Source organism: Molossus molossus, unplaced genomic scaffold, assembly GCF_014108415.1.
Source record: "Molossus molossus isolate mMolMol1 unplaced genomic scaffold, mMolMol1.p scaffold_m16_p_12, whole genome shotgun sequence".
Lineage (NCBI taxonomy): Eukaryota > Metazoa > Chordata > Mammalia > Chiroptera > Molossidae > Molossus > Molossus molossus.
The window spans coordinates 10,477,894-10,498,990 of NW_023425347.1; the positions used below are offsets into that span (position 1 = coordinate 10,477,894).

Sequence of the window (21,097 nt, forward strand, 5' to 3'; positions counted from 1 at the left end):
ACCCCCTTAAAAAAAATCACTGTCACTCACCATTCTTCCTATTGGAGGGTGGTTTAAGGGATTCTTTCCATAGGTTGTGCTCCTTGCCTGTATTGATTCAATCTGTGTGGAGTGGATTTCCTTCATTTTTAACAACCTCTTTGAAGTCCTTTGTGATTCATCCTTATTAAAAAACCACTCTCATTTATCATTAGAAAATTTCCCTTTTGCTCCCTTTGATATTCTCTCCCACTTTCCAGATGGTTCATTAGAACCCTCCTGTTCCTAGGCTTCTTTTCCGAGCTTCCCCACTGTTACACTTGTGGTTTTGCCAAGGGTAGCCTCTTTATTCCTGCTTTCTGTCCCAAATCACTTTTCCGTCTTTCAGTAAATGACAGGGTTTTATTCTCCACCATGTGGTTATTGGGTTTCCTTAATAGCCTCATGCAGAGAGGCTTTATTGAAGACATTTTTATTTGGCCTTGATAGATTATAGTCACCATGTTTTTCTAATCTCTTCTTTAAAATCTTTTAGGAAGGACTCCCCCTGTTAAAGACACACTTAAATTGCAATGGCATTAAGTTTTAAAATTCTTTTTCTCTACCCAAATGTTTACTTAGGTATATCTCTTGACAGTGAACTGAAAGGCAACTGGTCACAGCCAGGAGTCTAGGATATATTGGATTTGAGTAATACCCTGTTATTGGAGGGCAGGGGACTGGGGGTTTGGAGAACCATTTACAAAGAGAAAGAGAGGTAGGTCTTGTTTTCTGTGGCTCAGGGTTTTTGCAGATAATTAGTTCTTGCTTATGACAAGATAGAAACTAATAGCCTCTTAGCCTGAAATCTTGTCACCGACCTATAACATTGGCCATAACCCTTATTGAACTTTTAGCACATACTGTCTTCAATTGTTGGCTTGTGTATGTCTGGTGTGGTATCTCCAATTGGTTAGTCAGTTCTTTCAGGGTGTCACCCTATCGTCTTTGTGCCTCCTGTCTCTAACCCAGGGTCCTGCACAGAGTAGCACTTGGTGGATGTGGCATTTGGATATCTTCCTTGTCCTAGTCTGCCAACTTCCACTCTGTAAAAGATGGCAGCTAAAACTGCATGAAAGTTCACCTATCAGCAATTCTGGTTGGGCACTCCCAACTATTTTTCATCCTCCAGCATTCCAGAGGAGCAGATGTTTCCGGCCTGGATTGTAAGGCAGTAACTCAACCAGGGGAGGAATCATTAAGTACAACACAGAGAATTGAGGGTAATGAGGGATTGGCTAGTAAGAAGTAAAGAGAACTCTAGACAGTACAGTGAGCCCTCGCCAGGGCTCTCTGAATGACACTGAGGTGGTAGTAGCGTCATTGCTGGCGGAATTGCTGGATACCCACGCTGTGGCATTTGTTGGAAATCTCCTTTCCAGGTTTCAGGTAAAGCAGTTTTGGGAAAGGTGTTTTGCAGGAAGCACTCTGCTATGAAACTGCCTAAGAGCTGTAATGGGGGAAGCAACTGGCTACTGTGGGAGCACCTGGTGAGCTGAATGCTGCTGCTTACCTTTCAGGGCACTTGGGATCCAGCAAGAATCCCTTTGTAATGTCTCTCCAGTGACCTCTACTGACAGAGCTTAACATTGTGCCAGATGGCAAAGGAAAACTGTCTAAAGGGCCCAACTCAGTTTTCACAGAGCAGCCATTTAAGGATTGATTTGTGACTGGAAGGCACTGCATTGGGAACTGCACACTCAGCTTGCTCCCTTCCTGAATCTATAAGTGTTTAGGGAGATAGGTTGTTATTAACACAATAAAGGGTTGTTAGGAAAAGTGACGTTTAGGAAGACAAAAACATTTGTTCTTGATTCTAATTTTAAAATTTCTGAATATAATTTCGGTAATGCAGATGTGCTCTAGATTTTGGCTCTTAGTACATGGGATACATAAAGGATAGAGGATATTTTGAAGGGTAAGAGCTTGCGCTTCTGAACCAATATAGCATCTAGAGAAAAGCAGATGGATATTCTTTATATCTCATTCCTCCAAGATCTCAGAAAATATTAAAATTTTTATTCAACACTTGGTGTTGGAGACCAAGAGGGCCTCATTAGGTTTTTACTAAATCCACATAATTACAGTAGCAATATTTTTTGTTCTAGCTAAAGTGAAGTATGAAAGTAGCAAAAATATTTTCACAGTGATATGCTGTTTCACAATAGACTTCACATCTTGCTAGAGACCACATTTCTTTGTCTGGCGCACGTTACTGAAAGCTTCTAGTGGGATGGAGTGACATAATTCACATTTTCAGCTTGGTAGGTGCACGTGCGGTGGTCATCAAGAGGGCTTTTCTTTACCAGCGAGCCACAGAACCAGCTAGCAATCTGTGTACACATATCCCGTTGAATTGTAGGTGCAGATGCCTGAGTCTACTCTTAGATGTGAAAGATGACACTCCTGCTGTTTGACTGATAGTGTGCCCTTTAACAGGCACTTGAGCTATCTTCTTTCTGAGGCTTTGTCCTTGAATTTACTGTTTAATGTCATCCTCCTGACTAATCCTGGGGAGTTCTTTATGAAATTGTATACTTGTGAATATGAATGAATTTGAAAAAGTAGAGGTTTTCTTAAACTAATATGTCACTTAAACACAATGATATTTTTCAGCTATATAGAGACTTTATATAATATTGTCTGTGATTGATAGTATTTCATCAGAGCAATGATTTCTAACCTTTTTCTTCTATCATTTGAGAATGTGCTGAGATTTGGACCCCTTGCCCCACCACACACATAGGATTTTGAGTAGTTTAAGGAATATTATATGCTTTTGTATTAGATTATGAAATTAGAAGTTGTTGTCAAGGAGGTGGTTCAGTCTCCATGTCGGTAATGTCCAGCCTAAGTCAGTAGTAAATTCGAAAAGCTATTGTTCTTTATTCTTTTAGCAGTTTTCTTTCTTCCCACTTCTGCTTCTTTATAATACTTCAGTTGGATCACATTGGGAACTAAACTGGGATTATGTTTGGTGGTGGATTACATAAAGAGCAGCAGAATTTAGGGTTAAGTTGGCTATAAGAAGGCAGAGAATACTGCCTAACTTGGAAATGACCAGATGTCAGCTATGGGGGTGATTTGAGAGTTGGGATCAAAGTTCAGAGCTAAGAGTCAGAGGCTGTCTAAGAACAGGAGGATGAGGTGAATGTGTTTGGGGAAAGCAAGGAACAGTTTCTGCCTAAGTCTGAGAGCCTCTGTCCTGAGACAGGGACATTTCTGAGTAGTGACCATGCCAGATTCAAGAAATGGAAATAGTTGTTTTATGTTTAGAAATGTTGTAAGGCACAGAACTACCTGGAGATGGGACTCAGGTACAGAGTTGAATAGCATGGATCTTGTGGGGAGCAGATCTTACCACACATATGTTGAAAGGTGACTCTTGGAGGCCTGTTATGTGTTGGTGGTTTAGATAATCTGTTGTATATATTGTTTATGGTTTATGACCCAGGCTTAAACCAAAACATAGAAGGATTTATATTAGACGAATTGAAAGAGTAACTTCCTCACCATAAGAATTGTGAGAGACTGTTTCAAACGGAATTTGGGTTACCTTCACCAGGATGATATTTCTCAGTATTTTTAGGATGTGGACTCTTGGATAAGGTGAATGACTCTTCAGTTCAGTTGCCTCAACTCTTTCACCGTTTTAGTGCAAAAAGAACTCTGTGACACCAATGATGTGTTCTTTCTCAGGGAATTTTGTGGTAGGACCAAGTAGGATATGTAACTACCTGCTTGAGAAATAGTGGTATAAATGATTTTTATTTGAACTATAGTGTCTAAAATAGAATTTTTAAATCTAGTTAGATGTTGATTCTATCATGCATCCATATATACTACAGCATTTATCAAGTAATCCACACAATTCATTCATAATGATACAACTGACATTGATTTATTATTAAAAGGCTCTATCAGCATTTGAAATCTACGACCAATCTAGGATACCATTGAAGATCTACTAGTAGTTTTAGTTTTGTGAATTGTGGAGATTCCAACTTTTAAATTGTGTATGAGGGCTGTAGGAGCTTTTTGGTGTTGTCTTTGCCAGGATTCTCTAGAAACAGAACAAATAAGGTGTGTGTGTGTGTGTACACCTATATATGATTTCTATAAAGAGATTTATTATAAAGAAGTGGCTCATGTGATTATGGAAGCTGAGAAGTCCAGACCAAGGAAAGCCAATGGTATGGTTTCAGTCCGAGTCCAGACGCCTGAGAAGCAGGAGAGCCAATGTGAAGTTCCAGTAGGAATCCAAGTCCAAGTAGAAGATTGGTGTCCCAGCTTGAGGGAAATAAAAAATAAAAAAAAAAACCAAAATATAAAATGTAGTATAAAGTATTAACAAAAAAGCATAAAATAACAAATAAAAGCAGAGGGAAAAATTCTTTCTTACTTGTTTAAAAATTTTTTTATTGTATTTATCTTCAGATAGAGTGGGAGAAAAGAGAGAGAGAGAGAGAGAGAGAGAGAGAGAGAGAGAGAGAGAGAGAGAGAGAAACATCAATGTAAGTGAAACACACCAACTGGTTGCCTCCTACATGACTCTGACCAGGGCCGGGGTTGAACCAAGGTACATGCCCTTGACCAGAACCGAACCCACATCTCATTGGTCTGCAGGCTGACACTCTAACCGCTGAACCAAACTGGCCAGGGCTTTTACTTGGTTTTTTATTCTATTCAGGCCTTCAAACGGTTAGATGAGGCCCATGTAAATTGGGGAGTGCAATCTGCTTTACTCAGCCTACTGACTCAACTGTTAATCTCATCCAGGAACACTGTTACAGACACTCCCTGAAATAATGTTTAACCAAATATCTGGGCACCCCATCACCCAGTCAGGTGGCCACATAAAGGTAAGGTAACCATCACACTGTTCTTGTGACTTTATAATAGAACACTGAGAGTCCGTCATCAATTCTAATAGCTCCTTAATTTTGTTCTATGAATGCCAAATTTTAGAAATTCCCAGTGAACTATTTAGTCAATTACTAGTAGATAGCCTTTGTTTGTACATAAAAGTGTTAAAGTAAGGAATTACGCATTTGTCACTCTACAGGATTGAACAAAAGACTTGAACTTTGGGTCCTTGTATCTTAGAGCCTATCTGTGGGCCTTGGCATCATGGCTGGAACATGTTTTCGGTAGCAGTGCTCCTTACTTCTTACTCTGGCAATAACACCATCTTTTGAGCTGGTGAGGAGTGAGTGAAATCCTGACTCTGAATTTCACTCCCTGGGGACCTTAGAGAAATTATTTAACCACTTTGAGCCTCAATTTCCCAATTAAAACAAGGACAACTCCTAAGTTGTGGTTAAAGAACCTAGCATGATACCTTGTGAGTGGGAGATACTCAGCAAATGTTATACCCTTATATTTATCTTGAAAATAGATGTCTGCCCTCTTCCTCTTTTGTATAGATCTGCCTGTGCAGTGTCAACATGAATCAGATATCTTGTGGGTCTTATCTTTTTAGGTCTGATCTACTTTATTTTTAAGCCGCTTCTATCTTTTCTGTTGATTAGTATTTCTTCTGTCATCTTCCTTTAGAGTAGGTGATAGAATTTAGATGGGTTTCAGTTCTTTTATATTTTACCTACTGGCACCATGAGAGCTGTTTAGGTACCTGAAAAAAAAATGCAATCCCTTTCTCTCTGTTTTATCTGTCATCATGGTCCAGGAAGAGGATGACAAGAGATCACAATTTTGAAGTTGACAGCAGAATGGATAAAGTTTTCTCTTTTAAATGGTGGTTGTCATGAGAACCAGTTCATACCAGGACAGGGTGTGTTTTATTGTTGCCATTGTTGCTTTTTGCCTGAACTCATCCAGACGTTGAATCTATCATGTATTTTGTGTACAGCTTCATGGAACTTCCTTGCTTTGATAGATGGACGTTTCTGATGTTTTCTCTGTATAGGCTAGAGGTTGGGGGAATATTAGTCTATTTCCTTCTCCCATTGGTATCTCTAGAAGAACTCCAAGAGAAGGAAAGTGCTAAACGATATACTTCTCACGATATGTCAAAGATGATAAAAGCAGGCAGAACAACTGACCTGATTTCAGAGATCCCCAGAAGCCTTTGGCGGTATCTTTGGTGCATGGGAGGAGGCAGAAAGCACTGATACTCCACCGACATTGCTGCTGGGTGCAGTTGGGCCTGCCAGGAAAACAGTCGTGGGCGTCACGTGGGTGCCAACAAGCTGTCTTGAGTGTATTCCTGACCCTGGCTTCGTGAGAACACGGGTTTTTGTCACTAATCAAGGAACTCAGTAGCCTCTATGATATATTCAACTTGAGGTTTTTGTCATGGAGGCTTAAGTGAGGAGAGATTTGGAGAGACCGTGTTGTCCAATGGGACCTGTTTGAGTTTGTAAATGAAGGTCTGGTGTTGGGGGTTCCCTGTGAAAACTGCTGAAACTGTCAGAACTTGTCCATTTGAGACTTTAACTTCTTGTCTTGTATGGCATCCTTGCCAGCCAATATTCTGTTTAGCTGCCTGGCAGAAGTTGCCTTTCCATTACCAAATGTTCTTTTTTTTAATCCACACCCGAGGACATTTTTGCATTTATCTTCAGATAGAGCGGGAGGGAGAGAGGGAGAAAGAGAGAGAGATAAACATCGAAGTGAGTGAGGCACATCGATTGGTTGCCACCCACACAACCCCAACTGAGTCCAGGGACGAACTGCAATCAAGGTATATGCCCCTAGTGGGAACCAAACCCAAGACTGTCTGGTCCACGGGCTGACGCTCTAACCGCTGAGCCAAACTGGCCAGGGCACCAATGTTTTTTTATGTTAACATCTTTTGCCACAGAATGTTGACTGTTTTGGATTTCTTCCCATTATTTCACTGGCCCCAAACTACATGTGAAGGAGAGGAATCGAAGACAAGCAGCAGGGAGAGAATCAAGTCTGCTTTTGCAGTGCAACACTTTGATGCATTCCCTCCCCTGTGCTAATCCCTGTACCTGATTAATTGGCATGTGGTATGTTACGTAATCCAGGGAATGACAAAACTGACTCAATAGCAATTAGCTGAAACAGGAATGGACTTCCCACAGAGACCCTAGGACAGCATTGCATTTAACTGGGTCCTTCCAAACACAAGTCTTCTCAAATGATGAACAGTAGAAGATCTCACTTAGGACCAATTGTTTAAAGAAATTAAAAACTGTGGAAATTAGCAGCTGAAATCCACTTGAATGAGTCTGCTATCCCTTTAATATGTCTGTCTATTCATCTCACTAAGACATCCAATCCTTTCTCCAAAGTGATTTGAATACTTAATATTTGCTGAAATGCTTTAGTTGGATTTAAATAACGTAATTGAATTTTCTTCCTGCATTCAAGGGAAATGAAGGCTTGGGAATTCCTGTGTTAAGATATGTGAACGTGCTTATTTTTAGAAGTGATTCTTACTTATTTCTTTGTCTGTGAGCCAAGAATTAATAAACAGTAGGTCTGCCAAGTGTATGAGGCTGTATTCATCAGAGTTACAGGCTTTATCTGTCACTCTCCAGGTGATGGCTTGTCCCTGGGGTGCAGATGTGATCTACTTAGTGACAGGTTTTGGTTGAGCTGAATTGGATATAGATTGCCTTTGTGTTTAGATACCATGTGTTCTTGGAAACCTCATCCTAACCAGGATTGTTGTAAAATAAGTTCCTAAGTGCTGTTCCTTTGTTTACAGTCTAGTGAGAGAGACAGATAAACTAGAAACTCTACACAACATAATCAGCACAATGAAAGAGCAGAGAAGAAGGAAATCTTTATCCCTGGGGGTAATAAAAGAAGGCTTATCAAAAGATCTTAAAGAGAAATTTGAAGTGATCCAGGCAGAGAAGGGGTGCTGTGTTACAGATAGTGGGAGTAGCAGATTTGAAGGCACAAAGATACAAAGGAATGTGCATTCCTGTACTGTGTACTGTGGAGTGGCTGGAGCAGGGGCAAGTGATAGGAAATGACGTTAGGGAGAGAGGTATAAACTGCTTCATGAAGGGCCTTCTAGGTAACCTTATGGAATTTGAGCTTTGGTTTAAAAAGAATGAGAAGTCTTTATTTTTATGTATTTCTCTATTTTTTAATCCTCACCCAATGATATATATATATATATTTTCCATTTATCTTCAGATAGAGTGGGAGGTAGGTAGGGAGAGAGAGAAACATCGATGTGAGAGAGACATACGGACTGGCTGCCTCCTGCATCATCTCGACCAGGACCGGGGACCAAACGGAAACTGAAATACGTGCCCTTGACCAGAATCAAACCCTCGACTCTTTGGTCTGAGATTCGATGCTCTAATGGCTGAGCCAGACTGGCCAGGGCAAATGAGAAGTCTTTAATAATTTTTAAGTATAAGAGTGATGTAGTCAGAATGGCATTTTAGAAAAAGAATTTTGCAGTGTAGCCCATGGCATGGAGCAGTATAGGGAAAGAATGAAGGTGGTGAGACTAATTAGACAATTAGTTATAATCACCCAAGAAACCAATGCAGGCCAAGAGAAAGAAATGGTAGATGGCCCTGGCCAGTTTGGCTCAGTGGTTAGAGTGTTGGCTCGTGGACCAGAGAATCCCCGGTTCAGTTCCCGCTAGGGGCACGTACCTCAGTTGCAGTTTGTCCCCGCCCCACTTGGGGTCATGTGGGTGGCAACCACTTGGTGTGTCTCTCACATCGATGTGTGTCTCTCTCTCTTTTCCCCTCTTCTTTCCTGCTCTATCTGAAGATAAATGCAAAAATGTCCTCTGGTGAGGGAAAAAAAAAAAAAAGAAAGAAAGAAATGGTGGATGACAGATACAAAAGGATGGACTTGACCGCATGAAGGAGGTGGAATCTACTGGATTTGGTGGCTGCATGTGGGGAAGGGTGCGAAAGGGAAAAAGCATTTGAAAGTAACTCTTGGTTTGCTTTCTTGGTACCATTCACAAAGTTAGGGATCCCAGGAGGAGAAATGTGTTTTGGGGTAGGAGTCAGGAGAGCTAGTTGAGTTTTCGATCTGTTTAGGTAGGGGATTTGCAAATGGAGATGCCCAGTAGGCAGGTGCATATATGTGTCTGGGCCCTGGCACAGTCGTCAAGGATGGAATTGGATATATTTAGTGATGGAAACAAGGAGGGGAAAGCTGTAAAGAATGACCAACTTAACTGTGAAAAGGAGAGAAGATAGTCTGTAGCATGAAATGGGATTAGTCACAGTTTTGTTTTGTGAATTGTTTGTGTAAGGGGAAGAATTGAATATGTTTACCGAGGAGAAAGAGCCAGTTGAGAGATAAGGGTATGGAAGACATGGGATGATTTCTAAGTAAGAACTTTGAGGAGACAAAGTGATGGGATTGGGTGTATTCAAGTCTTTGAGAGAGGGTTGGTAATGCCTAGAACCTGGCCCAAGGAGGCATGCTTTATATTTTTCCCCCTAAATTAAGGTGGTCATGAAGGTTTGAAGCATGACTGCAAGGGCAAATGCATTTGTGAATGGGAATGGAAGTCTAGAAGTTGGGAGCTGTCTTATCTGATGATTTCTCTTTTCTCAGGAAGGAGGCAAACCAAATTTTATTTCCCTTGGAGTGAAAATAGTGTATGTGGGATAGACATTTTCAGCAGTGAGATACACGATTAAAGTAGTCTCTGAAGTTAATTGGAGAAACTAATATTTCCTTCTCTGAGATTTGGTTTTTGACTCAGCACATGCTCAAAGAGGCAATTCTAAATTATTTAAGTAATTCAGAAGCGACGAGCAAAGCATCTGCTATGTTCAGGGCACTGATGATATGCCTTACCCTCGAGGTCACACCTGTTACACAGAGCCTTTCCTATTGCTTCTAAGTTGGTTAAAAATCGTGGTAGCCTGTCTTTTACAGCGAGAGTTAGAAATGTTGCTGTTTGGGCATTTGTCTTTTTTTAGTGTGCTGAGCTCAATCAGGGGAGTATATGGTCCCTATATTTAATTTTTTAATAAACTGTTTATTTTAGAATAGTTCTAGGTTTACAGAAGAATTGCCGAGACAATTCAGAGAGTTTGTGGACCCCACACTCAGTTTTCCCTGTTATTGATATCTTACATTAGTATATATATAAATTAATGGGCACATTTTTATGTACATTTATTTTTGTCTGTATTTCTAAAACTTCTTGCTTTGGCAAGTGAGAGGAGCACTTGTCTATTGATAATTCAGAAACATGAGTTGGATCAATAATTTGAACTGTCTCTCCTACTGTCTTTGAGATTGTCTTATCCTAACCCCTAATTCTTATCTCTGAGAAATCATACAGTTTGAGGGGGGCAGGCAGAGAAAAATAAATACCAATTTGAATTTTATCATGTCAGTATAACCCTGGTGTCAGTTATGTGTCTTTAAAAAAACTGTTATCTAATAAAAACAGTTTATTAGACAAAAATCTTTAAAAAATGGATTCATGAGGAATAAATAATGAAAAGAGTATTTTTTGTTTTTGATGAAAAGATTGTACACCATCTCTAGATGGCACTGATTTTATACTGGCCTGTCATTTTTGACCTATACATTTTGAAATTAAAAAGTCTCTTCTGATTAGCATCACGTTCGTGTTCACTAGTGCACTCTGTTTTCATTTCCCACCAGCAGAACACAGAACTAGAAACCTCTTTTATTTGCTGTAAGAGTCCATTCATAACAAACTCATTATGAGTGATATGGAATTTAATGGTAATTTTGTAAGAAAGAATGAAGAGAACATGTACTCTGCAGTGAATCATTCTGTCTCTTCTCTCCAAATTGCTTTTTCTGTTGTCTGGCATGCACTTTCCAGCCCCAGAAAATTTCAAAATCCTTCCAAAAGAAGCTGTGTAACAACTTGTATTCTATGGGCACTTTGGCATTTCACTTCACAGCTCCATTACTGTGTCCTCCCTGCCCCCCACGCTCCCAACTGCCAAAGAATTCTCTTTACGTTTTACTTAGAGACTATTGTTTTAAAATTTTTTTCCATCTAATTAAGCTGGTAATCTCTCGAGTCAGATCCTATCTAATAGTCATTCAGCTAAATTAAACATTTAAAAAATACCAGTTTGCAGAAATGTTTTATGACTGTAGGCATAGCTTCATTCTAAGACAAAGCACATCAACACCAAAATGTCATGTGGGTACTATTATTGAGATTTTAAAGCTCCTCTTCGTCTTCCCCATTCTCCTCCTTCCCCTCCTCCCCCCTCTTCCCCCCTCTTCCTCTTCTTTCTTTCCCCTGCTCCTGGTCCTTCCACTCCCCTCTTCTTCTTTATTAAAATGCTGGTTTGCACTGTCTGAATTCAGTTATGACCTCATTTCTTTCTTGTACTTAACCTGTCTATTTAAACTATTGTGTTTGGTTGTATTACCTAGCAGCATTTTCCCATTAACACTATCTTTGATTGCCTCTTCAATACTCATACTACTTGTACTTGCATTGGCTACTGTTTAGAGCAATGTGCTGTTGAGGGCTGCTCCCTTCACTTTAGACTTTTGCTCTGTTACCACAGGCAAATATTGACTTATGACCCTAAAATTAACGGAATTGGTGATATAGTATAGCTGATTGGCTTATGGACTGGTTACAATTTCAAATGCTGTTGAAGTGACTTTATCATATTTGTTTTGATGTTATAATGCAGAAATGCTTTGTAATTTGCAAACTTTTTATCTATTTCTGATATACCTTTCTAAATGTTGTCTTGACACTGCCACCACAATTTCTTGTTCCAGCACTTCCTTTGTTTAGGTTATTCAGAAAGCTGATTTTTTTTTTTTTTTCTCACTGTGAAATTGGGCTAGCCCTCAAACCTGTTGCCCAGGCCCAGATATCTCAGATTGGAAGGTGGAATTATTTCATCAGCAAAGACTAAGTTAAAATGCAATGAACTTGTGTTCCTGTACATTCCACATGCTTGAAATATTCCTGTTGGGTACCCTTGAAGGACCTTGCCTTTTCTGAGCCCCCAGCCACCACAGAGTCTACTTCAATTAAGGTTTTATCTTGATTATTTTCTATGCTATGTCACCTTTTAGAGCTTTATAAAATGAACAGCAATATTAGAAACCCCTTTCTTTTCCCTCTGGAGGGTTTCTTCTGAACCACTTTTGGGTTTGAGCAATGTTTCTTCTGCTTTCTCACCTGTATGGAGAATATTTATTTGTTCAACTTTGAAGCATTTCTTTTTCACATTTCTTCTACTGCTTTCCTTCGGTTCTCTTCTTTCCTCTAGTTAAGGAGGGAAGGACTGAGATAACCTGTATCAATTGCTGGCGTCATAATAAGCACCACAGAAATATCAGCCTCCCTAGACTGGATGCAGCCTCTGCCATACCATGTCTTCCTGTTAATGATGCAGAACATTGTTGTAGCTCACATTTGGTTTCAAAGAATCCTCCTCAAAGGACTGTTCACGTTGATTCAGTTGCACATGTTAACACATTTGAAAAGCAAACCTTAATTATCATTGTTTGAAGTGTTTATTTACCTTGTGCAATAATAATTTAATTAGGATAAACTGGCACTGTATTATATAGGGTGCCCAAGCAGTCTTAGTGTGTGAAACTGCTGCAGGGCCTCTCTTCCTGTTTATGTTCATTCTTAATCCCATCCCTCTGACTGTTAATGCTTTCTACATTGAAGCCAAAGAGATGGTAATCTATGCTGCCCTGGAAATAACTGTGGAGCCTTGAAGATGCAGTTGTGAGTCAGGTTCCAGGATGAGTTCAGGCTCTACAACTTACTGTGCAATGGTGTCAAGTTATCTAACTTCTCTAAACCCCAGGTTTCTTATTTAAGAAATGGTGAAATAATTGTTGTGAGGATTAAATGCATGTAGTAAGCAAGAGAAGCACCCAATAAAGTAGCAAATATAGTAAATGATCAATAACTGTTAGCCATGGTTGTGTAAGCAGCAGGAGCAGCAGCAAAGTTTGTTATAGGGTCATTTTATCTGTCACAGGAAATCAGAGAGACACAGGGTGGGTAAGTATTTAGCATTCATATGTAAAGCAGGTTAAACCATTGGCCAATGGATATTTTAAAATGGCCAAATAGAACAATAACTTTGGTAAGTCCCAAGTAACTCCTTTAAATTTTACTATTATCCAAGCCCCATTTATACTTGGCCACTCATAGGATTTTACATAGCTGTATATTATTCTTCTGACCATTTACTTTTTAAATGTTTGTTTAAAATCTGGGCTGTTGCCCTGGCCAGTTTGGCTCAGCTGTTAGAGTATTGGCCGGGGGATGAATGAATCTTGGGTTCAATTCTAGTCAAGGTACGTACCTTGTTTGTGGTTTGTCCCTGGCCTTAGTTGTAGTTCGTCCCCGGCCCTGGTCGGGTCATGCGGGAGGCAACTAGTTGTATGTGTCTGCCTCACATCAATACTTCTCTCTCTCTCTCTCTCTCTCTCTCTCTCTCTCTCTCTCCCCCCCCTCCCTCCCTCCCACTCTGTCTGATGATAAATGGAAAAATATCTTCAAGTGAGGATTAAAAAAATAAAATGAAATCTGGGATTTTTTGAAAAATTCCTTTGCCGTTCTAAATTTTAAATTTGATTAGCTTTTGCAATACACTTTTATTTTTAAGCCTGATTAGAATTAATTTCTTGCACCTAGTTTTTCACATTTGTGAACTACTTGCCCTGGCTTCTGTAAACAGTTGCAGTAGGGGTGGAATTTGTGTTCTGGGTCATTTGGGTTTGTGTAAAGATACTTGAGAAATGGCAGAGAAATAGAAGAAATCCTAATGGAAAAACAAAAGACACAGCCTGTTGTATCCAAAGAATGGATATCTAATTTGATTTCACCAACAGTAGATGTCTCTTAAATATAAAGCTAAGTGAGAGGCAGCCACTTAAATGTCACTGGAATCAAAGATGGGATGTGTTTTAGTTCCAGCTTAGTGTCTAAATGGATAAGTGATCTTAGCCTCTCTGGATGGATTTCACCTCTCTGGATTTCACTTTCTTGTTTGAGGTTGGCTTACTTGATTTCTAAAGTCCCTTCCAGTTCTAATTTATATTTCCTCTAGACACAGTTACTTGTTTTTGTTTTTTGGTTGTTGTTAAATGGTTTTTTCTTTATTGAGTTTAGAGAGGAAGGTAGAAGGAGAAAGAGAGAGAGAAACATCGATGAGAGAGAACATCAATTGGCTACCTCCTGCATGCCCCTCACTGGGGATCGGGCCCACAACATAGGCATGTGCCCTGACCGGGAATTGAACCAGCATCCTCTGGGTGCATGGGTCGACGCTCAACCACTCAGCCACACTGGCCAGGCATAATTACTTGTTTTCATGGTCTTATTCTTCTGTGTTGTATTGTGCAGATGGCCTAATAAATTACTCCTTTTCCTTCTTTCATGGTTTTCTAAACATTGGTCTTCAGTGTATGTTACAGGTATTTTTCAGAAATACCTATGTGTTGCATGTTCTATTAGATCTTAATAGTTCTGTTCAAATAATCTTAACGTGACTGAGTTCTTTTACTTAGCATTTATTTAAGCTATATTATCTGTTAATTGTGTATTTGATATGAGATATTATTTTAGTACACAATTAAATTAATACAGAATTGTTAAAATAAAGTATTTTTTACTATGCTTCCCTAAATCTTCTTAATACATTGTGTGCTGCTCTTTGGGAAATGTTGGTATATTTTGGATTTGTTCCTTCAAGCAACCTCATCCTCTTCTAATATTTTTGGTATGTTTTCTGTACTTACAAGGACATGCCAGTGCTTCTGTTGATCTACTAAACCTGAATTGGCCATAATGAATAGTTGAAGCCTGTAGTGCAAAAGTAGACTTCCAGAATTATGATATGCTTGATTTTGCTGGACACTTAGCCCAACAACTACTCTGTAATTGCCTTAGTTCATCTTCACAGCCTGAGGTTCTCTGAGGTAATGTGACACCTGACCACAAGTCTATATAAGAACTAATTTACTTTCTATTCACCCTTTTCATGAGGATAAGTCCTTTAGGGCTGCTTATCTGACACCCAACTTGGTCAGACACTGTGGACTTTTACTTTGGCCTCACTTGCTTTGGTAGCTGTCACAACCAATAATTCAGTTTGTCACTTGATACATTGCATAGGCACCTTATCTCAGTATTTCTCTCTGGTGTTGCGCTGGGCTTTTTTTTTTTTTTTTTTGGCTTTGTGCTTTTTCTCTGTGGTGTTACTTCTTCAGTGCTTTTAAGAATTTTTGTAAGTTTTTAGCAGATTTATTAGGAGGTTTTATTCTAATTATCCAGCCCAATATTACTAGAAATAACAGTCAATTTATTATTTTATTTAAAATATTTTATGAAACATTAGGTGGAAAGAATAGTAGATTCATTTACTCATTTCTCCTTCTTGAGTCAGTCTCCTAGCAGATAAAGATGCTTTGTGGTTAAAGATGGGGACACTATTTTAGTGGTAAAGCAGCTTATGAATAATAGCTGTGATTCATAATTATGATTGTGATGATACTGAGGAATATTTATTTAGCTATTGCAGTGTGCCAGATACCCTATGCTTTTCATGCATTATTTTATTTAATTATTATAAAGTGTTTTAATTTAGTGATATTCCTACTTTAAAAGCATTACCAGAGACTTAGCCACCATGTCACTTGCTGGAATTGACCTGGATAGTAAATGGCAGAAATATGCTTTGGGCCTGGTCCTGGACTATGGAGATAGAGGGTTAGCAAAGTCTAGCGTAACTCATGCCTTCATGGATTTTACAGGATTTAATTGCTAGACTGCTTTCTATCTAGTCTCAGGACACACTCTAAGGATACTGTGGGATAGTCAGGAATATAATTTTAGAGTCTTAAAGCCTGATTCACTGGTATTTCCACTAGCATTGAGGATAGTGTCTTTTGTAAGGAAATAACTGTATGTTAACACAAAAGTAAAATAAGAGATCAGTGAAGATCAGAACAGTGTCTTAAAAAATTTTTTTTTTCTTTATTGATTTCAGAGAAAGAGAGAGAAAGGGAGAGGGAGAGGGAGAGAGAGATAGAAACATCGATGAGAGAGAATATCCATTGACTGCCTCCTGCATGCCCCCCACTGGGGATTTGGCCCACAATCTGGGCATGTGCTTTGACCAAGAATTGAACCGGCAACCTCTTGGTGCATGGGTCGATGTTCAACCAATGAGCCACACCTGCCAGACAGAAGAGTGTCTTTTAATTCCCTAAACACTTAGCGCTTTTGTTCAAAGTCTATACTAAATGAATTAATTTCAGTGTGTTCATTGGCTGAAAGACAATAGATTTTATTTTCATATTATCTTTTTTTATATAGACTGGCCAGGATGCTATTTTTATTTACTTGTATTATTCCTCTTGGTTTACAGTTATTTGCTGGTGTAAAGGATGGAGAAAGCCTGCAGCTCTTTGAACAGAGTTCTCGGTCTGCCCATAAACAAGAGACACATACCATGGAGGCCGTGAAGCTCGTAGAATTTGACCTTAAGCAAACACTTACAAGGCTTATGACACATCTTTTTGGCGATGGTAAGTACTCAAATGCCTTTGTCTTTGGGGCTTAAATAGTCAGTAATTACCATCATCCTGAATTCATTAATGGTAGCAGTGTCTAGATTTTTTTTGTCTAAGTTGTGGCTTAATGGTTCAGGTCCACAGTGAGGTAGAACTTAATGGATTTCTTGGCTTATTCCATGTGAGGAGAAGGGGGATATGAAAATAGAATTAGCTAGAGAAAGAAAAAATGATGATATCCTGTGAGAAGAATGATAATGGACTAACATCAGGTGATTCATCAATGGTGAGAAAGTGTACAGACTGATTAATGTTCTTGGATAACTATATTGTCATTAGGTCAAACTTGAGTGATGGGGCAATAGCTTCTTTTTTTTCCTTTTCTAATTTTATTTATTTATTTATTTATTAAACAATTTTTTCAATTATAGTTAACATTCAATATTATATTAGTTTCAGGTGCATAGCATAGTGGGTTAGACTTCTATATTACTTATGAAGGAATCACCTCCTTAAGTCTAGTACCCACTGACACCATACGTAGTTATTACAATATTATTGACTACATTCCCTCTGCTATACTCTACATTCTTGTGACTGTTTTGTGACTACAATTTGTACTTCTTATTTCCTTCACCTTTTTCACCCAATCTCTCAACACCCCTTCCCTCTGGCTACCATCAGTCTGGTCTTTGTGTCTGTGAATCAGTTTCAGTTTTATTTGTTTATTCTGTTCTTTAGATTTCACGTACAGTGGACATCATTGGTATTTGTCTTTCTCTGACTGCCTTATTTCACTTAGCATACTACGTTCTCGGTCCATCCATGTGGGGCAAGATTCTTAACCATGTGAGTGAGCCCAGTGCAAAAGTTTACATATGTATATATTGATTACTACTGTCAACAGCAAAAATATTAATAGTGAATTTCATGAAGGAAGAACAATATGTTTAAGAGTTGGACTGTCACTTTAGTCACTTGTCCTAGATTATTTCTCTTAGAAAATTTTTTTTTATTTTTATTTTTTATGAATTTTTATTTATTTTTTTGTTACAGATATTTTATCTTTTTACCCCATTGGCACCCCCCACCCCACCCCCCCTCCACCCTGTCCCCAGCTTAGTTGTCCATGTCCATTGGTCATGCATACATGCATATAAGTTCTGTGGTTTATCTCTTCCCACCCCCCCACCCCCATCCCCTCTTCTGAGGGATGTCAGTCTGTGCCCTACTTCCATGTTTCTGGGTCTACTGTATTCCTCAGACTATTATGTTCATTATATTCCGTATATAAGTGAGATCATGAGGTATTTGTCTTTTTCTGCTTGGTTTCTTTCACTTAGGATAATACTTTCCAGGTCCCTCCATGTCGTCTCAAAGGATAAGAGATCTTTCTTTCTTACTGCTGCATAGTACTCCATTGTGTATATGTACCACAGCTTTTTTATCCATTCGTCAACTGGTGGACACTTAGGCTGTTTCTAGATCTTAGCTATTGTAAATAGTGCTGCTATGAACATGGGGGTACATATATTCTTCCTGATTGGTGTTTCAGGCTTCTTAGGGTATATTCCCAGCAGTGGGATCACTGGGTCAAATAGAAGTTCAATTTTTAATTTTTTGAGGTAGCACCATATTGTTTTCCATAGCGGCTGTACCAGTCTGCATTCCCACCAGCAGTGTATTAGAGTCCCCTTTTCTCCACACCCTCGCCAACATTGTTGTTTGATGATTTGTTGATGGCGGCCATTCTGACAGGTGTGAGGTGATACCTCATTGTTCTTTTAATTTGCATCTCTCTGATGATTATTGATGTTGAGCATTTCTTCATATGTCTCTTGGCCATTTGTATGTCCTGTTTGGAGAGGTGTCTATTCAGCTCCTCTGCCCATTTTTTAATTGGGTTCTTTGTCTTCCTTTTGTGGAGTTGTATGAGCACTCTATATATATTGGAAATTAACCCCTTATCTGATACATCATTGGCAATGATGTTCTCCCATACAGTGGGTTGCCTTTCCATTTTGATGATTGTTTCTTTTGCTGTGCAGAAGCTTTTTAGTTTGATGTAGTCCCATGTGTTCATTTTCTCCTTTATTTCTGTTGCCTTAGGTGATGTATCAGTGAAAATTCTGCTCCGTATGATGTCCGAAATTTTGTTGCCTACATTTTCCTCTAGAATTTTTATGGATTCACGGGTCACATTTAAGTCTTTTATCCATTTTGAGTTTATTCTTGTGTATGGTGTAAGTTGATGGTCTAGTTTCATTTTTTTGCATGTAGCTGTCCAATTTTCCCAACACCATTTATTAAAGAGGCTGTCTTTACTCCACTGTATGCTCTTGCCACCTTTGTCAAATATTAATTGAGCGTATTGCCTTGGGTCCATTTCTGGGTTTTCAGTTCTGTTCCACTGGTCTATATGCTTGTTCTTGTGCCAGTACCAGGCTGTTTTGGTTACAGTCGCTTTGTAGTATAACCTGATATCTGGTATTGTGATCCCACCTACTTTGTTCTTCTTTTTCAAGATTGCTGTGGCTATTCGGGGTCTTTTTTGGTTCCATATGAACTTTTGAAGTATTTGTTCTAGTTCTATGAAATATGTCGTTGGTATTTTGATGGGGATTGCATTGAATCTATAGATTGCTTTGGGTAGTATGGACATTTTAATTATGTTAATTCTTCCAATCCATGAACAGGGTATGTGCTTCCACTTTTTTATATCTTCCTCTATTTCTTTTTTCAATGACCTGTAGTTTTCTGCAAATAGGTGCTTTACTTCTTTGGTTAAGTTTATTCCTAGGTATCGTAATTTTTTTGGAGCGATGGTAAATGGGATTGTTTTTTCAGTTTCTCTTTCTGTGAGTTCATCATTGGTGTACAAGAATGCCGTCGATTTCTTGACGTTAATTTTGTATCCTGCTACTTTTCCAAATTCATTTATTAAGTCTAATAGATTTTTGATGGAGTCTTTAGGGTTTTCTATGTATGATATCATGTCATCTGCAAATAATGACAGTTTCACTTCCTCCTTTCCAATTTGGAGCCCTTTTATTTTTTCTTCATGTCTGATTGCTGGGCTAAGACTTCCAGTACAATGTTAAATAAGAGTGGCGAAAGTGGACATCCCTGTCTTGTTCCTGTTCTTAATGGAAATGTTTTTAGTGTCTGTCCATTGAGTATGATGTTGGCTGTAGGTCTTTCATATATGGCCTTTATTATGTCGAGATATGATCCCTCTATTCCTACATTGCTGAGCGTTTTTATCAGAAATGGATGCTGGATTTTGTCGAATGCTTTTTCAGCATCTATTGATATGATCATGTGGTTTTTATTCTTCATCTTGTTTATGTGATGTATCACGTTTATTGATTTGCGAATATTGTACCAGCCTTGCATCCCTGGAATGAATCCCACTTGGTCATGGTGAATAATTTTTTTGATGTATTTCTGGATCCGATTTGCTAATATTTTGTTTAGGATTTTGGCGTCTATGTTCATCAGGGATATTGGCCTGTAGTTTTCTTTCTTCGTAGTGTCTTTTTCTGGTTTTGGAATTAGAATTATGCTGGCCTCATAGAACGTGTTTGGAAGTCTTCCTTCTTCTTGAATTTTTTGAAATAGTTTGAGGAGAATGGGTGTTAGTTCTTTTTTGAATGTTTGGTAAAACTCCCCTGTGAAACCATCTGGGCCTGGGCTTTTGTTTGCTGGGAGAGTCTTGATTACCTCTTCAATTTCCTTAGTTGTTATTGGTCTGTTCAAGTTTTCTATCTCTTCCGGGAATAGTTTTGGGAGACTGTGTGTTTCTAGAAATTTGTCCATTTCGCTTAGATTGTCGAATTTGTTGCCATATAGTTGTTCGTAGTAGTTGTTAACGATCTTTTGTATTTCCGTGGTGTTGGTTGTTACTTCTCCTCTCTCATTTCTGATTTTGTGTATTTGGGTTTTCTCTCTTTGTTTCTTGGTGAGTCTAGCTAAGGGTCCATCAATCTTGTTTATCTTTTCGAAAAACCAGCTCTTTGTTTCATTGATCCTTTGAATTGTTTTTTTGGTCTCTATGTCATTTATTTCTGCTTTGATCTTTACTATTTCCTTCCTTCTACTTGCTCTGGGGTTTTCTTTTTGTTTGCTTTCTAATTCTTTAAGTTGTGAGGTTAGACAGTCAATTAGAAATTTTTCTTGTTTTTTGAGGTAGGCCTGTAGTGCTATGAACTTCCCTCTCAGAACTGCTTTCGCTGCATCCCATAGATTTTGTGTTGTTGTGTGTTCATTTTCATTGGTTTCCAGGAAGTTTTTAATTTCTTCCTTGATCTCCTCGGTGACCCATTCATTGTTTAATAACATGCTATTTAGCCTCCATGTGTTGAAATGTCTTGGCATGTTCTTGTTGCAATTGATTTCTAGTTTCATGCCATTGTGATCTGAGAAGATGCTTGATATGATTTCAATATTCTTGAACTTGTAGAGATTTAGTTTGTGTCCTATCATGTGGTCTGTCTTTGAGAATGTCCCATGTGCACTTTAGAAGAATGTGTATTCTGTAGTTTTGGGGTGTAATTCTCTGTAGATATCTATTAAGTCCATTTGG

At 38.7% G+C, this 21,097-nt stretch overlaps 1 protein-coding gene across 10 annotated transcripts in view; it reads left to right on the forward strand.

Annotated features, from left to right (window-relative positions):
- The window catches only part of FARS2 (phenylalanyl-tRNA synthetase 2, mitochondrial), a 540,850-nt gene that overhangs the window by 148,068 nt on the left and 371,685 nt on the right, over positions 1-21,097 (forward strand). For 9 of the 10 annotated variants that reach the window (XM_036257564.1, XM_036257555.1, XM_036257556.1 and 6 more), the window contains one exon: positions 16,368-16,527. In XM_036257564.1, the coding sequence (XP_036113457.1) occupies positions 16,452-16,527 (76 nt within the window). In that variant the 5' untranslated portion in view covers positions 16,368-16,451. Of the gene's footprint in view, positions 1-14,739; positions 14,917-16,367; positions 16,528-21,097 lie in introns of those variants that run through there. The other variant, XM_036257565.1, reaches the window with a different exon arrangement.